The 17440-nt window shown below is 43.3% G+C and overlaps 1 protein-coding gene across 6 annotated transcripts in view; it reads left to right on the plus strand.

Annotated features, from left to right (window-relative positions):
- Window positions 1–517: 517 nt before the first annotated feature.
- The window catches only part of DNM2 (dynamin 2), a 78036-nt gene continuing 61113 nt past the window's right edge, over window positions 518–17440 (plus strand). For all 6 annotated transcript variants that reach the window (XM_027850897.1, XM_027850898.1, XM_027850899.1 and 3 more), the window contains exon 1: window positions 518–699. In XM_027850897.1, the coding sequence (XP_027706698.1) occupies window positions 539–699 (161 nt within the window). In that variant the 5' untranslated portion in view covers window positions 518–538. The remainder of the gene's footprint in view (window positions 700–17440) is intronic.

A 17440-nucleotide genomic window follows, 5' to 3' on the forward strand; every position in this document is an offset into this window, starting at 1 on the left:
TAACATAACTGGTTTGCTAATCCGACGGGCAGGTAGTCTCATCAATGAGAATGCGAAGATGTCTTAAAATGGGCGGAACTAGCATGCGATTTCCCGAAACACCGCCCCTGGCTTTGACAACCAGGTTCTTCAACCTATTGGGTGTGGAGAATAGTGACAGTTCCTTTATCCAATGAATTCTCGAGGAACGAAAAGGGGGTTAGGACATTTTCGCCCATAAGCATCATCAGTAAGCCCGTACCTCTACTCCATTGGCTTTTGACAGAGAGTGACAGAGCTGGCGGCCAGTAGGCAGTAGCCTGAAGGGTTTGGGAGGGAAGCATCGGCTAGGAGGGCCGCCTCCGTTGCGTGTGGGGCGGGAGGTCGCTTGGGTCGGGTGTCGCCTGAGAACCGGATGAGGCGGCGACTGTGAGACGAAGTTTGGAGTCAGGAGTTGGGCTGAGTCCCGGGGGAGCAAGCGCCGGCGCGCGGGGCAGGGTCGTTGGGGGGCTGGGGAGGTCTCGCGGGCCGCGAGGGGGGAGTCGCCGCCGCCGCCACCATGGGGAACCGGGGGATGGAGGAGCTGATCCCGCTGGTCAACAAGCTGCAGGACGCTTTCAGCTCCATCGGGCAGAGCTGCCATCTGGACCTGCCGCAGATCGCCGTGGTGGGCGGCCAGAGTGCCGGCAAGAGCTCGGTGCTCGAGAACTTCGTCGGCCGGTGAGTGTTGAGCAGGCTGCGCCGGCGGCGGAAGATGGGAGCTGCCCCTCCCCGCGGGCCCTGCTCGCTCCGCCCGGGCGCAAGCGGCTTGAGGAATGGGCCCTGGACGCGCTTGGCTGCGCCCCTTGCGTAAGCCTCGGGCAGAGCCGCGGGTGGAGGAGCGCCGCTGGCGGGCGCGCGTGGACGGCATAAAGGGGGCTGGGGGTGGGCCCCGGCCTAGGCTCCCTCACCTGGGGGGGGTCAACCGGGGGTCACTCGGACCCCACGCTGTCTCCGTCCTCTGAACCTGGGGAGATCCACAGAGGCGAGCGTCGCCCTCCCCGCTCCTCACCCCGGGGAGGACCCTGTGTGCCCGTCTGGGTGTCTGGCCTGCAGGTGCCCGGCAGGGGTCTGACAGTCCGCCCTGCCCCGGGCTGCTTGGTACCAACCTGGACGGGAGAAGGAGCGGGGCTCCGTAGATGTACAGCTGGAGGGCATCTAGGTCAATCCCTTCATTTACAGATGAGGAAACCGAGGTCCAGGCGGTTAAGTGACGTGCCAAGGTCACTGTTAGCTCCCTTGGCATTATCAGGATGTGTTTGTCCTGAGTGGGGGGGTCGTCCGGTCTGCTGAAGCCCCTGGGGGAAAAAACATCAGCCTGGTGCCTTTGTTGCCATTATCCCATTAGGTTTGGCCGGTGCTCTAGTTTTTTGTTTTTTTGGGTTTTTTTGTTTTTTTCTCTGCAGACAGCCGGGCTTGATTAGAGTTAACTGCAGCTCTGGTTATCTTGGCTGTAGGCATTTGAGCTGTCGAGGGAAGGACAGTGCTGAGAGACTGGTTCCAGGGATTCATAATGGGGTGTTGGGTTGTCTCTTAAAGCATATGCTTTATAGACATGATAACTCCAAGTTCAGAACCATCTCAACCCCTCAGCCGCCCAGAGATGGTGAAGAGCACAGGTTCTGGCCTTCTTTGCAGGGAAACTTAGGAGATGATAAACTTAGTGGGTCGGGGCCTAGGTTTCAAAGTGGTTGAGCCTGGTAGATTGCTGCTTCCCTTCCCCCAATCCCTCCTTTCCCATGTCAAAGAGAAGTTGGAGCACATATGTCTTCTTTACTTTGAAAAGGGCTCTTGAGTCATGTTTAACTTCCCTATTCTGGGGGGTCAGCCTGACTGTAGTCATGTGTGTCTTCTCTTCCATTTGTACTTAGAGAGGCATAGGCTCTCAGTGTGGCCAATATCCTCCTGGAGATCCACTATCTATCTCCATGTCTAAGTTTACAGAGAAAGCATCTGTGCCAGCAATCTAGAAACTCAAGTTAGGTAGTTGATATTGTACCTTTAGATCTTTGCAGAACACTTTCAGACAGTCCCTGCTAAAAGTCATTTATTTACTCAAAGTGTTAGGGCTTTTTTGTTTGTTTTTGTGGTTATAAGCCTTTTCTGGCCTACAGTTTCACATTTGGTAAAATCTTGGGAGTCCTTTGTATTAGTAAGAACAATAGTTGCTTTATCTACCATTTCATTTGATACTCATAGCAGCCTGTGATATATATACACACACACACACACACACACACACACACACACACTGTTGTTCAGTAGTGTCCCACTCTTCCATGAACATATCACACCAGTGCTGTACATGGAGTTTTCTTGGCAAAGATTCAGGATTGGTTTGTCATTTCCTTCTCCAGTGGATTAAGCCAAACAGAGGTGTGACTTGCCCAGGGTAACTCAAGGCTGGATTTGAACTCAAGTGTTCCTGACCCCAGACCCATCATTTTATTCACTGAACCACCTAGCTGCTTCTGAAGTATATAGCACAGACACTATATTAATTCATTTTAAAGATGAGGAAATAGGCCCAAAAGGTTAAGTGACTAAGCCACTAACTGATAGCTAAGAAGCAAAGTAGGATCAGAACCCCACCATTTCCAGTCATTTTTCATTACACTGTGCTGTTTCTTGGCCATTAAAATCATTCATTCAGCTATATTGCCTTTTCTTTCTTCCCTGGAAAGCTAAGCAGTAAAACTGACACAGGTTTGAAAACAGTTGAAATCTTAAAGATCCACAAGTAGCCTACACTGCAGACAAATAATATTGAGGACTTTTAAAGAATTAACCAAGCCAGTCAGTCTTATAAAAAATCCTGTCCAGTCAGGCACAGTTGCATACAGGTGGTGGTTTTTCTTGTGGAATTTCTTTTGGCCCTGCCATAGAGACATTATCCCTTTTAACTGGTGGTGTGTTTTTTGAGGCAGTGACAGGAGGGTGACTATGAATGTACTGACTTGGGTGGTTTTCAGATTCCTGTACTAGATGGGAGAGGCAGTATGTAGTGCTGATAAAAGAGGTTCTTTCCCCTCCTTCCAAACCCAGTCTGTGTTCACTTCCTATCACTCAACCCCACCTCCCTTGAGGGCTCTTTGCCTTAGCTGGAATGAATGCATGAATTACACCATGGTTCTCACTTTATTTCTTCATTATTAAAGCAAAATGGCTAAGCTTTCCATTTTGGTCATCTTCATATTCAGTCCCATAAACACTGCCTCATCAGTATCATCTGTTTCCAAAGTCATCATCCAGATACAAGCTTTCATTCAGTTGTTCAGTTATTTCAGTAGACTCTTCATGATTACATTTGGGTTTTTCTTGGCAAAAGTGCTGGAGTGGTTTGCCATTTCCTTCTCTAATGTATTTTAGATGAGGAAACTGAGGCATACAGGGTTTAAGTGACTTGTCCAGGGTCACACAGCTAGGTAAATGTCTGAGGCCAGATTTGAACTAAAGAAGATGAGTCTTCCTGACTTCAGTCCCAGCACTCTATATCTGCTGTGTCACCTCTATTTATCTTGCTAGTTATGACTTTTATTATAGCCTCTCAGTAGGTCTTCACGCCAATTCTGTCTTTTCCAGTCAATTATTTACATGTTATGTTAAACTTCTTTTCATTATGCATACATCATAACCTCTGCCCAATAGCCTCCCTATGGTCTACTGGGGAGAGTTCACATTCTTTAGCTAGACTTAGGTCTTCAGTATCTGCTGTTGACCTTTTCAACCTTAGCTCATACTTCTTACTCTCCTTGTAATCTATCATAGGAACTAATCTGGAAGGAACCTTAGAGATCATCTAGTCTAGCTCCCTTGTATGGGTTAGGAGATAGAAGCCCAAGAATGCCAAGTCACTTGGCCAAGGTCACACAGGATTGGGGGGTTTGAACTCAGGTCCCCCAACTCCAATGCCCTTTCCAAATCAGACCCAGTTTCATTGCTTTTCCAACTTCTGGGCCTTTCCCTACATCCAGAATTCCCTTCCTGGCCCCCCTCCCTTGGAATTCTCACTCATCCAGGTCCGATGTCATTCCAGGTTTGGGAAGCATCAGGACCTAGTCTCATGGTTTTCTCAGTGAGACCCAGTCTCATTGATTTTCCAACTTCTGTGCCTCAGCATTATTATTTGATTTATCCCCAGATGGAGATGAAAGTTCATCTGTTCAAAGTACTTGAGTGAATCTGTGAGACACTGAGTATGGAGGCCTATGTTTCCTCTTAACTTTGCTGCTAACATGCGAGGTTGCTTTAAGCAAACCTGTCTGTTCTCCCATTACAATATCTCAGATCTGTTTTAGAACTAACAAAACTCTATGGGTGTCAGTTCCTCCTCTACAGACACACAAACCCTACTTGAAGGCAAAGGCCCATGTTCAAAATTGGTAACTAGCACAGTACAAGGATACCACTTGTTGAACTATTTGATCAATTGAAATTGAATTGATTTTGAGACCATGGATTCTCCCAAGTGCAATTGCCTTTATTAAATAAAGTAATTTTTCTTTCAATGAAAAGCATCTGCTCAATTGACCTCTTCTAGACCAACCATTCCTCTCACTTTTTTTTTTTTTTGGTGAGGCAATTAGGATTAAGTGACTTGCCCAGGGTCACACAGCTAGTAGGTATCAGGTGTCTGAGGTTGGATTTGAACTCCGGTCCTTCCGACTCCAAGGCTGGAGCTCTATCCACTTCGCCACCTACCTGCCCCTCACTTCTTTTTTCTAGATATTTGTGTATGGTTGTGGTGGGGTTCCACATAATCTTGCAGATAGCCAACTCACCAAGCATTTAGTAAGCACCTACTATGTGGTAGGTCCTGTGGATACAAAGAAACAAAATACAGTCCCTATCCCTGTGAAGCTTGCATTCTCTAAGGGAAGACTGTGGCACATGGGCTGATAACTACAGATGTCAGGTGATTTGGGGGTATCTGAAAATGCTTCAAACTTCATGTAGAAATTTGGTGCTTAGCCTGAATTTTAAAGGAAAAGAGGGGTTCACAGAGGCAGAGAGGAGAAGGGACTGCATTATTAGGAAATAAAGTACAAGGAATTGTAAGAAAGCCTGACAGGACCATAACTTTAGTGAAAGGGAGAAGTGTGTAATAAAAGGGAGACTAGGGCCAAATTGTGAGTACTTTAAATGTCAAACAGAAGAGTTTCTGTTGGATCCAGTTTGAGTAGGGGAGTGCCATGGTCAGACCTATACTTTTAAGAAAATCCCGCTAGCTTCTGTGTGTGCCTTGTGTGTGCCTGTACACTTAGGGTTCTTAGAATGTATACAGCTGTCTTGCATACCTTTGCTTTGGCCCTTTAACACTATGGTTGTAATTTCTTAAAAATTAGCTAGAAATGGAGCTGACTTTTTGCTGTTTAGTTAAAAATTGAAGTTTATCTTATGTTTCTGCTAGCCTGGTATGAGAACATGTACATAAAGTTGTTTTTTTTTTTTCCAGTAATGAAATGCTAGTCAAAAAAAATAAAATTAATTTGGAGTCACAGGTTTATGAGTGCCTATGATTATTCATTAAAATAAATGCCTCTACCTTCATGTCAGCACACCCTCCACAACTTTATGAAGATTTGACTCTTGTCTGAGTGTCAGATTTTTCATGCCAAGGTAGTATTTTCTGAGTGGTTGGTCAGAAGGGACTTTTTGAGGTGACCTGAAGTCTATTGGCTATTTTGCTGTTATTTTATGCCCACTGTTTATGACTTCAAGTGAGTGGAGTGATTATGAAGTTCCAGATTGACTTGGGGACCCAGCAGATAAAGATTCCTGCTTCTGATACGGTAATACTGGCCTTCCTAAGGTTAGATCCCTTAGGATTCTAAAATTAGACTCTACAGTAGTTTCAGGTCCATTTTGAAAATTTATTTGATCAGTAACTGTCAGTGTCACTTCTTGTAAATGTAGATTTAGTTCTCTAACAAAGTGTGGTTCTTATAGATGAGAGTGAAAAACTTGTACATAGTACTATCTGGAGGTTTAGGGTTTTTTGGGGTTTTTTTTGAAAGATGAGTTGAGGGGGCAATTTACCAAATAGAATCAAATTTGGAAGTAATTTGCATCCAGGCTACATGTTGAGTTGCCTAGTATTAGCACAACTTTGAATTAAAGTGACAAAATTATAGGCATTTCAAGGGGTTTAAAAATGGAAACATCTACTAACCCTTCATTTATAGCGGTTCTGAAAAGCACTACCATAATTAAGCCCATTTAGCATGAAAGCCTTAGAAAATGAAACCTTTATTAAGAGATATTTATAGGGTATTGCTCACAAGTCTTTAGAATTTTTCTAATGAATTTGTCAAACTTGCACATGAGGTTAAAGACTTGACCTCTCTGAACTTTAGTTTCTTCATCTGCAAAGTAGGGATAATGATACCTTTCCTACCTGCTTCCAGGAATGCAGTAAGGTTCACGGGAAATCACGTGTGAAGTATTCTGCAAGCCTTAGCGTTAAGTAAATGTCAGATGATAATTTTTAAAAGCTATGCTTCTTCCTATAGCATTCTCCTCCTCTTTGGTTTTTTTGTTACTGTTAATGATTGCCACTGATGCTTACCTGGGGTCAAGATTCCTGCTCAGTATCTATCTCATTCTAGCTAAAACTTAGACATTAGAACAGAGTTGTAGTTTGCCAGTTACCAGTGCAGAAACCAGATCTCCTGGACAGCATTTGATGAGTAACATACTTCCAGCTATGATCACTTATTTGGCCACATTCCCTCATTCCAAAAACTTATCCTCAAGGCATAGTGGATTTATGTAGGGCTTTTTGGATTGACTGCTGTGGGCCATTGGGATGGGATCTCTCTAGTTTGGACAATATACCCTGGGGCTATCAGCCTGACCAGGGCAGTAGAGACCCTCAGTTCTCAAGGAAGTCTGAGAGACCACAGGGATCAGTAGCTTTTTGGGGGAGGGGCAATTGGGGTTAAATGACTTGCCCAGGGTCACACAGCTAGTGTCAAGTGTTTGGTCTGAGGCCAGATTTGAACTCAGGTCCTCCTGACTTCAGGGCTGGTGTTCTATCCACTGCACCACCTAGCTGCCTTGACCAGTAGCTTTCAGTGATGAGTTTTTTGCAAGCCAGTCAAGTCATTTGAGAATTGTTGTTGAGTTTATCATCTGGTTAAAAATGAGGTCTCTGTCTTTCTCCTCCCGGTTGATTCTGGATTTTTTTGGGGGGGGGGGTTTTGGCTAGGCAGTGGGGTTAAGTGACTTGCCCAGGGTCACACAGCTTGTGTTATGTGTCTGAGGCCGGATTTGAACTCAGGCCCTCCTGAATCCAGGACCAGTGCTCTATCCACTGTGCCACCTAGCTGCCCCCTCCCAGTTGATTCTGGTGGTCTTCATGTACATTTCCACTTTACTGAACATGGCTGGGCCTGTGGGCTTCTGCTTTGGTAAAAGTATTGCCTGGGACAGTGGAAAGATGCCTGAACTAAAGTAAAGAAGGGCCCAACTTCAGTGCAGATCACTTAACCCTTCTTACCCGCAATTTCTCTCTAAAATAGGGATGATGGGGTGCAGAGCCAAGATGGCGGAGTAAAAGCAGTAACTTGCTTAAGCTGTCCCCCAAACCCCTCCATATACCTATAAAAAATGGCTCTAAACAAATTCTAAAGCAACAGAACCTGCAAAAAGACAGAGTGAAGCAAATTTACAGCCCAAGACAACCTGGATGGTTGATCAGAAAGGTATATTGCGCAGGGTGGGAAGAGGAGCACATTTCGAGTGCGCAAGCAAGGCAGGCCTCTGTGAGCTTAGAGCAGGCCTCAGAGGACTGAATCGCAGGCAACTGTAGCAGATTGCAGACTTCTCAACCCACGAACGCTGTAGACAACTTAGAAGGTCAGTGGGAAAAGTCTGTGTCTGGGGTGAGAGAGAAAAGTGCACAGAGCAGCCCCAGTCCCCTAGCTCGGCCCTGGGGTGGTGGCTGCTTCCAGCCCACAGACTGAGGGGAATCGGGTGGCTGATCAGAAGGGGATTCCCAAGATCTCTCTGCTGGTGCAGCATTCTGTTGCTTTGCCTGTGCTTGGATCTGGGTCACAGTTCTGGGTGGCAGTCCTGGGGCGAGTAGGAGCGCTGGCGTGGTGGAGCTTGTTGTGGTGGTGGAGAGGAAACACCTCACCCCTTATCATACCACCTTGGAAGAACTGAAAATTTACAGGTCCCTAGAAGTATCTCTGAAAACAGCTGTACAAACCCCCGAAGCTTGGGACAGTACATTCTCCACATTGGAAGCAGACTTTTACTTTAACAAAGAGTTTAGAATGCAAGTAATTGGCTGAGATCATGAGCAAGCAGCACAAAAAGACTCAGACCATAGAATATTACTTTGGTGACAAAGAAGATCAAAACATACAACCAGAAGAAGACAACAAAGTCAAAGCTCCTACATCCAAAGCCTCCAAGAAAAATATGAATTGGTCCCAGGCCATGGAAGAGCTCAAAAAGGATTTTGAGAAGCAAGTAAGAGAAGTAGAGGAAAAACTGAGAGTGATGCAGGAAAATCATGAAAAACAAGTCAACAGTTTGCTAAAGGAGACCCAAAAAAATACTGAAGAAAATAACACCTTAAAATATAGCCTAACCCAAATGGCAAAAGAGGTCCAAAAAGTCAATGAGGAGAATGCCCTAAAAAGCAAAATTGGTCAAATGGAAAAGGAAGTCCAAAAGATTACTGAAGAAAATACTTCCTTAAATATTAGAATGAAGCAATTGGAAGCTAGTGACTTTATGAGAAATCAAGAACATTGTAAAGCAAATCCAAAAGAATGAAAAAATAGAAAACAATGTGAAATATCTCATTGGAAAAACAACTGTCCTGGAAAATAGATCCAGGAGAGAGAATTTAACAATTATTGGATTATCTGAAAGCCATAATCAAAAAAAGAGCCTAGATATCGTCTTTAAAGAAATTATCAGGGAAGACTGCCCTGATATTTTAGAACCGGAGGGCAAAATAGAAATTGAAAGAATCTACCGATCACCTCCTGAAAGAGATCCCCAAAGGAAAACTCCTAGGAATGTTGTAGCCAAATTCCAGAGTTGCAGCCAGAAAGAAACAATTCAAATATTGTGGAAACACAATCAGGATAACACAAGATTTGGCAGCTTCTACATTAAGGGACCAGAGGGCATGGAATATAATATTCCAGAGGTCAAAGGAGATAGGATTACAACCAAGAATCACCTACCCAGCAAAATTGAGTATAATCCTTCAGGGGAAAAAATTATCATTCAGTGAAATAGAGGACTTTCAAGCGTTCTTGAGGAAAAGACCAGAGCTGAATAGAAAATTTGACTTTCAAATACAAGACTCAAGTGAAACATGAAGAGGTAAACAGGAAAGAGAAATCATAAGAGCCTTATTAAGGTTGAACTGTTTACATTCTTGTATGGAAAGATGATATTTGTAACTCATGAGACCTTTGTCTGTATTAGAGTAGTTGGAGCAAAAAAATTGTATGTATGTATATAGATAGATAGAGGGCACAGGGTGAGTTGAAGATGAAGGGGTGATATCTGGAGAATAAAATTAAGGGGTGAGAGGATTATACTGGGAGAAGGAAAAAGGGAGAGGTAGAATGGGGTAAATTATCTCACATAAAAGAGATTAGAAAAGGCTTTTACAGTGGAGGGGAAATGGGGGAAGGTGAGAGGGAATGAGTGAATCTTATTCTCATAGGATTTGGCTTAAGGAGAGAATAACATACACACTCAATTGGGTATGGAAATCTATCTTACCCTACAGGAAAATTGGGGGGGAAGGAAGGGGGGAGGCGGGATAGGATGAAGGAAAATATACTTAGTTTTTCACAACATGACTGCTGTGGAAATGTTTTGCATGACTACACATGTATAAGCTGTGTAGAGTTGCTTGCATTTTCAATGAGGGTGGGTGGGGAGGAAGGGAGGGAGAAAATTTGGAATCCAAAGTTTTAAAAATACGTGTTAAAAAACATTGTTTTCACATGCAACTGGGAAATAATAAATACAAGAAATGGGGTATAGAAATCTATCCTGCCCTACAGGAAAATAGAAGGGAAAGGGGATAAGAGAAGGGGGGGAGTGAGATAGAAGGGAGGGCAGATTAGGGGAAGGGATATACATAATGCATGGCATCTTGAGATGGGGGGAGGGATGAGATGGGGAGAAAATTTGGAGCTCAAAATCTTGTGGAAGTGAATGTTGAAAGCTAAAAATAAATAAGAGAGAGAAAAAAAATTAAATAAAATAGGGAAGATGTTGCTTAGGTCAAAAGAATTTCTTAAGTCACTAGAGGGTAAATTCAAAAAGATGGTCAGTTCAGGTATTTTTGTTATTCATACATTGTTTCTTTCCTGATGTCCTTTAGTTGATTCTAAATAAGTAGTTCCTAACCTTTTGGGGAAATTAATATTCTTTTGCCTTAGTTGAGACGAGCTATGTGCAGGACTAGCTTTTAAGCTCCAGAACAAAGTTGAGCTGCTCTTGACTCTAGTCTAATGATTGCCAGAGCATCCCAGCCTCTGCTGGGGAGTATAATGGGACCACCCACAGAGAAAGGTGTGCTTCCATGTGGTCCAAAGGCTTGGCCAGGGAAGCCTAAAATCTAAGTCATTATGTCCTGGTTGGTACTCCAAGCAGACACTCCAGAGGTATCAATAGAGGTATCTGTGCTGCTCTATCACATTGACTTAGGCTGGGTACTCGTTTTTGGTATGTCATGTTGTGTGGCTGCTGTTCGCATGGGCCTCAGAAGTAGGAGACATTGCCCGGTGACACCTGATGCAAATGCTTGGATCCAGAGGTTGCACAGGTGTTTTGGTCACTCATTTTCATAGGGAAAGGTAGAGGTAGAAAAGGGGGAAAATAAAAGATATGAAAAGATATCTGGCAGGTGGCTCTTGGCGTCTTTCCCTAGTACAACAAGAAGCCGCTACTCTATAACTCTACAGCAAATTCTTTAGCAAAAGGCTAAAAACCTGTGAGATTCTGTGGGTCCAATATACTGTTGCATATTAGGGTAATTAAGGATTTCGTTTATGCTCTTTAGAAAAGGCATAGACCTTAACAGGTCATGGTTTATTTTCAGATGTCAGTTGTATAAAAATGATGTATATCTTAGCACTCTTGAATTTTAAATCTCTATTTACAAGCTATTAAAGGCATAGTTACTAAAAATAAAATGGGGATGATGATATTTTTAGTGCTTACCTCAGAAACCAGTCAGGAAGATCACAAAAAGTAATTTGTGTTAAGTGTTTTTTAAACCTTAAAAGAATATTTAAATGTCAATTATTAATAACCTTTTAAAATTAAAAGTAAAGTAAAATGTGAGCATCAAAACTTGTACTGTATTGGTACCTAATCAATGCTTGTTGAATTGGATCTGAGGTTTGCTAGTTATCTCTTTTGGCCTCCCATAGTTTCTGGGCCTTACTGAAGTACCATTGGAGTAGTCCCTGCCACTCCTTTGTTTGCCTGGAAAGATTGGGTGGAAAGGTTAGGAATAGGTGTGACTACAGATCCCAGCTGGCCCTGGGATTTCTTCCTTATAGGACACTCCCTCCGCAGAGGAAACTCTACCTCTGCAGACCACTTCCATCTTCTCTGTTACTTTAAGTCTTAGTTGAGTGCTAGACCTCTGAGAGTTAAGTGATTTGCCCAAGGTCACTTGTCCAGTCTGTCAGAGGCAGGATTTGAATCCAAGTCATCCTAGCTTTGAGGCAGGCTCTTGTGTATCTAATGGCTATTAAAACCATAGTCAGTCTATAGACATTTATTAAGCTCCTCTCTGCCAAGGTATGGGGATACAAAGAAAGGCAAAGGACAGTCCCTGCCCTCAAAGAGCTCTGGGTTGAATGAGGGAGACCAAATGCAGACAGCTGTAAACAAGCTGCAAATAGGATAAATTAGAAATAATCAACAGAGGCACTAGAATCAGGAGAGGCTTCCTGTACAAGGAGGATTTTAGCTGACTTGAAGGGAGCCAGAAAGCAGAGATGAGGAGAAGGAGCATGCCAAGCATTAGAGACAGTTGGTGAATACGCCAAGGGTCCAGAGATGGAGTGCTTTTTTTTTTTTTCCAAAGAACATCAGAGAGGCTGTTGTCTCTGGATGGAAGAGTTACATCAGCAGGTGTATGGTCCGAAAAGACTGGGGAGGGACAGGTTATGAAGACCCTTGAGTGCCAGAGGATTTCCTATTTTATTCTGGAGACTATGGGGAGCCTCTGGAGTTTACTGAGTAGAGGGGTGGCTTGGTCCTTGACAGCTGATTGGAGGAGGGACTTTTGCACTGACCAGCAGGCTATTGCAGTAATCCAGGGTTGTGGAGTGATTGGGTAGATTGGCAGGGGAAGGCACTGGGGTATAGCATTGTCAAAGGAGAGAAAGGGAGTATAAAAGAGATGTTAGGAAGCTAAAATCAACAAGCCTTGGGCAGCAGATTGGGGAGTGAAAAAGAGTGAGAAGTGACATATGGGTTTTAAGTCTGGGTGACTGGGAAAGCTGGCAGTACCCTGGAGGGGAGAGTTTTTTGAGAAGCGGATCAGGTGGCAGTGTCAAGGAGTGAGAATGAGAATTGGAATAAAATATACCATAGGATGAGGGACTAATCCAAATAGGACTTTGCCACCCAAGCCCAGCTATGCTGGCAAGGGTGTGGAAAACTTATTTTGGCAGTCAACAGAAATGAAATTCCACAAACATTTATTAAGCACTTATGCAAGGAAAGGAGCTTGGATTCCACTAGCATGATAAAATAGGACATGACAGGTAAGGAAGGCAGGTGCTAATGGGAGAACCCACAAAGACTTCCACAGGTGAAGCCTGAAATAAGTCTAGAGAAGTAGGTGGGAATATGTTTGGGGAGAGCTCTAAATACATAACTCTCTAAGCCTTGCAGAGATTACTTTTTTATGTTGTGCTCAGCAGTCTGGAGATGGTGGTGTAGTTAACATTTTTACTCCAATGCTATAGAAGCCTGCCCTTGAGAAATAGGGAAGGAACTTGTATTTGGGACACTGAGCCCTGGGTTAGCAAGATCTTAGTGGAAAGCTCTTTGAGAAGCAAGTGACAAGCCATAAGATCACTGGTCCCCAGGACAGGTAAAGAGTAGCATTCTCTTCCCTTCCCAGAGGAACATGGTTAAATCTGAGTAATTCAGCTGCTGCTTGGGGCTTTCTTAGATCATGCCATGGTGGACAGGTGTGTGCTGGGGAAATTCCAAAAGATCAGAAGCCCCAGGAACTGCTTGCTTTTTCCGGCTTTGTGGGGGCGGTTTTATTAGGTGGCAGAATGTATGAAAGAATTGCAAGCACCTTGAAGAATCTGATCATTCCCCCAGATAAGAGCCCTTCTGAGTTATGTGACTGACCACCCTTTGGGTGTCACCTCCTTATCTAGCCCTTCAAACTCTGTGGGAAGGAGAATCCCACTGGGGTGCTCCATCAGGAGATTTGTCCTCTGCCTCAATAAAGTTTCTGAGTGCCTAGGCCTCAGAATGGGGCCACAAAACTAGCAGAAAGAGGGCCAAATATCACATGGTTAGTAACTTGAAGTTGTGTTCTTTGGGTGTGAGGAGGGGCCCAAATGTAGAGTAAAATCAAGGGTCTGTCATTAAATACAAACTTGAATTTAGTCCATATCAGAGATCCTTTCTGCATTTCTATAACAGTTTAAATTTCACTCCTTTTCAGAAATTCATTCAGCAGGAAAGGGATTTTAAACCTAGCAATTTTAGCTTTAAAAAATAAATTTATTAATAGCTTTCCTTTTTTTAATATCACCTATTTTTCCTACTGTATTTCCCCCCACCCTTTCAGAGAGCATTGCAACAAAGTTTGAAAAAAGTAACAGGGAAAAAAAAAAAGTCTGACAGGACAGTATCCCACACTCCTGGATCTCCATTTATGCAAGGGAGTTGAGAAGAGGTATCTTCTCATACTTCTTTGGGGCCAAACTTAATGGTTAAAATTCTGCACAGAATTCAGTTTTGATCGTTTTGTTACAGCCATTGTGGATTGTTTTCCTGGTTCCTTACTTCACTTTTCATCAGTTCATGTAAATCTTAACATGCTTCTTTGTGCTCATCACATTCATTATTTTTTAAAGCATAGTAATATTCTATTACATCCATGATGTAATTACATTCCATTACATCCAATGATGGGATATCGGTGAGAGCTAGTGACCTGATATTGGGAGATGGCTGTCCAGTAAATAATGTGCTAGTTCATGAGTATGAGTTGCAGTACTCTGTGAGACAGTGTGAGATTATAACAAAAGTTTATGCAACTAGACTCATTTTCAAAACTGTTGTCCACTATAACCCAGAATCCCATGGGTTAGAATTTTATCATTCAAAGACTGAGTTCCATGTATCATGTTCAGTAGACAGGATAGTATCACCACAGTATTCCTGAGGGCATCTCCTGGGGAAGATCCACAGAACAGTGAAGCAACAAGTTGGGCTTCCATTGGAGGACCTATGTTTTCAACTCCAGAATTTCATTTCTTTTCGTTTAAGTAGTAGCACAGAGTCCCAGAAGATAAAAATGCAAAGATATATCAACATTTAATTAAGGGGAATCTGAACTACTGAAAAGTTTGTAGTTTGGGGCTCTTTAGGTATCACTGCAAGATCATTTATACTTGGTAGTCTCTGTTCTGGAATGTATTCACCCATCTCTACCTCTGAGAATCCTCCATATCCTTCAATACCCAGTTCAATCACTACTTTTTATCTCAAAACTCTTCTGATCTTTCTTCCCCCTACCCTTCATTGCTTGTGTTCTCTTTGCTTAAATTCATTGTATTTAAATTGTAATTATTATTTATATTATTCATGTATGTATCACCTGGATAGGAATACAAGACCATTAAAAACAAAAAAAAAAGGGTGGTACAGTGGATAGAGCACCGGCCCTGTTTGTATAGCCATTCCCCAGTTGATGCAAATGTACTTTATCCGTAGTTTTTTTGCTACTGCGAAAAGTGCACCAGTGTGTGTGTGTGTATTTAAGGCCTTTCTTTTTATCATTCACCTCCTTGTGGTATATGTTTAGCAGCAAATGGAATCTCTGGGTTAAAAGATAAGAAAATTTTAGTCACTTTCCATAATTCCACATTAGTTGTATTTACTTTGATAGCCTAGGTCTAGTTTCACACTAGACCTTGGGTGTTTCATCTTGTTTAAAGGGATTAGGTGCAAAAGTGGTAGGATTTAAGGCTGATTTTGGGTAGTTGCTTAGATAAGTAAGTTTTTAGACTAGTCTAGACAAAAAAAAAAACTTATTCCCACTGGATACTAGCCATTTTGTTTTGTTTGTTTTGTTTTGTTCTTTTTTTTTTTGCAATTAACTTTTCAACCATACTGTCTTTTATACAATGTTCTGGTGTCTTTGACTTGTTGTACAATCATTTCAGTTGTGTCTAACTCCTTGTGACCCTATTTGGAGTTTTCTTGCCATAGATACTACAGTGGTTTGCCATTTCCTTCTCTAGCTCATTTTTACAGATGAGGAAACTGAAGCAAACAGGGTTAAATGACTTGTCCAGGGTCACATAGCCACTAAGTGTCTGAATCCGTATTTGAACTCAGGAAGATGAGTCTTCCTGACTTCAGGCCTGGCACTCCGTCTACTACTTTGTCACCTAGCTGCTCCTTAATCTTTGACTTAGGACCCTAAATGTTTATGGAGAACTATCTTTTTGCAGATGATTCACAGATCTATTTATCTAGCCCTAGCCTTTCTCTTGACCTCCAGGCTTACATCTGTAGCTCTTTTTCGGATACGTATCTCTAACTGGCTATCTCATAAACTCACCGTGTTCAAAACTGAATTCATTATCTTTCCCCACAAAACAAACGCTCCACTCTTCTGCACTTTCCTTTTACTGTTGAGGGTACCACCATCCTGCCCAGTCACTCTGGCTCCAGCTTGGGTATTAGCTTCAGATTCTTACTCGCTTGACCACCCCTAAATCCAGTCTCTTGCCAAGTCCTGTTGATTCTGTCTTGGCAATATCTCTCCTGCATTCCCCCTTCTCTCCTGACACTGTTACCACTTTAGTCCAGGCCCTCATCACTTCATGCCTACTGGCATTAGCCTTCCACTTAGGTTTCCCGCCTCAAATCTCCCTCTACTCTCCATTCAGCTATCCAAGCTATCTTCCTGAGGCCCAAGTCTGACTATGTAACCCTTCCTATTTGGTAAACTCTGGTGGTTTCCCATCTCCTCCAGGATCAAATCCCCTATTTGGCTTTTAAATCCCTTCATAAAGTGGCTCCTTTCAACCTCCCCAGCCTTCTTAAACTTTATTTCCTGAAAAGTACTCTGTAGTCTGATGACTTAGTCTCCATGTTGTTCCCCAAACAAGACACTCCATGCATTCTGTGCATTTTCACTCATTGTCCCCCATGCCTTCCTCTCTCTCACTCTCCCTCTCTCCGCCTCTCTCCCTCCCTCACTCCCTCTCCCTCTCCCTCTGCCTCTCTCCCCATTCACCCTTCTCTGCCTCCTGACTTCTCTGGCATCCTTCAAATCTCAGTCAAAATCCTATCTTCTGCAAGAAGCCTTTCCTATAGATCCTATATGTATCTTAATTGCATGTTGTCTCCACCATTAGATCATGCCCTCTCCTTGAGGGCAGGTGCTGTTTTTACCTTTCTTTGTATCCTTGGCACTTATTGTGGTGCTTGCCACATTGTAGATGCTTAGTAAATGTTTCTGACTTATAAAGTCACCCATAAAAGAAGATTGACAACTTAGTATGACTTCCTAACTGTTAAAGTGGGGCCTTTCCGGAAAGCTGAATGAAGTCTCAGTCTCCTTTGTTAGATCTTCATCCAGGTCACACCCACTAGACAAGTATGTCCCACAGGGTTTTGTCCTGGGCCCTCTTCAGGTCTTCCTATTTACTACTTTACTTGGTGATCTCATTAGCTCCCTTGGATTTAATTATCATCTCTTGCACACAATCCCACATCTACCAAATACCTTCCTAACCTCTCAGCTGACCTCCAGTTTCTCACCTCCAACTGCCTTTCAGATATCTTTTCCCCAAACCCTCCCTGACTCTCCACACCTTCCCTATTACTGGAGAGGGCAACACCATCTTCCCAGTCCCTCAGGTTCACAGCCTATTCCTCACTGTCTCTCACTCCACATATCCAAGCTGTTGCCAAGGCCTGTCAATTTCATCTTTGCAAACTTCTCTTTTCTGACACCACGACCGCTCTAGTGGAGGCCCTCATCATCTGGGCTACTGCAGTAGCCTGCTGGTGGGTCTGCCTGCTCCAGATCTCTCCCACTCCTAAAGTACTGGTCTGATCATGTCTGTCTCGCTTTCTTTGTCTGTGTCTCTCTCTGTGCATCTCTCTCTCTCTCTCTCTCTCTCTCTCTCTCTCTCTCTCTCTCTCT

The sequence above is a fragment of the Vombatus ursinus genome, unplaced genomic scaffold, assembly GCF_900497805.2.
Source record: "Vombatus ursinus unplaced genomic scaffold, bare-nosed wombat genome assembly UNPS02009173.1, whole genome shotgun sequence".
NCBI lineage: Eukaryota > Metazoa > Chordata > Mammalia > Diprotodontia > Vombatidae > Vombatus > Vombatus ursinus.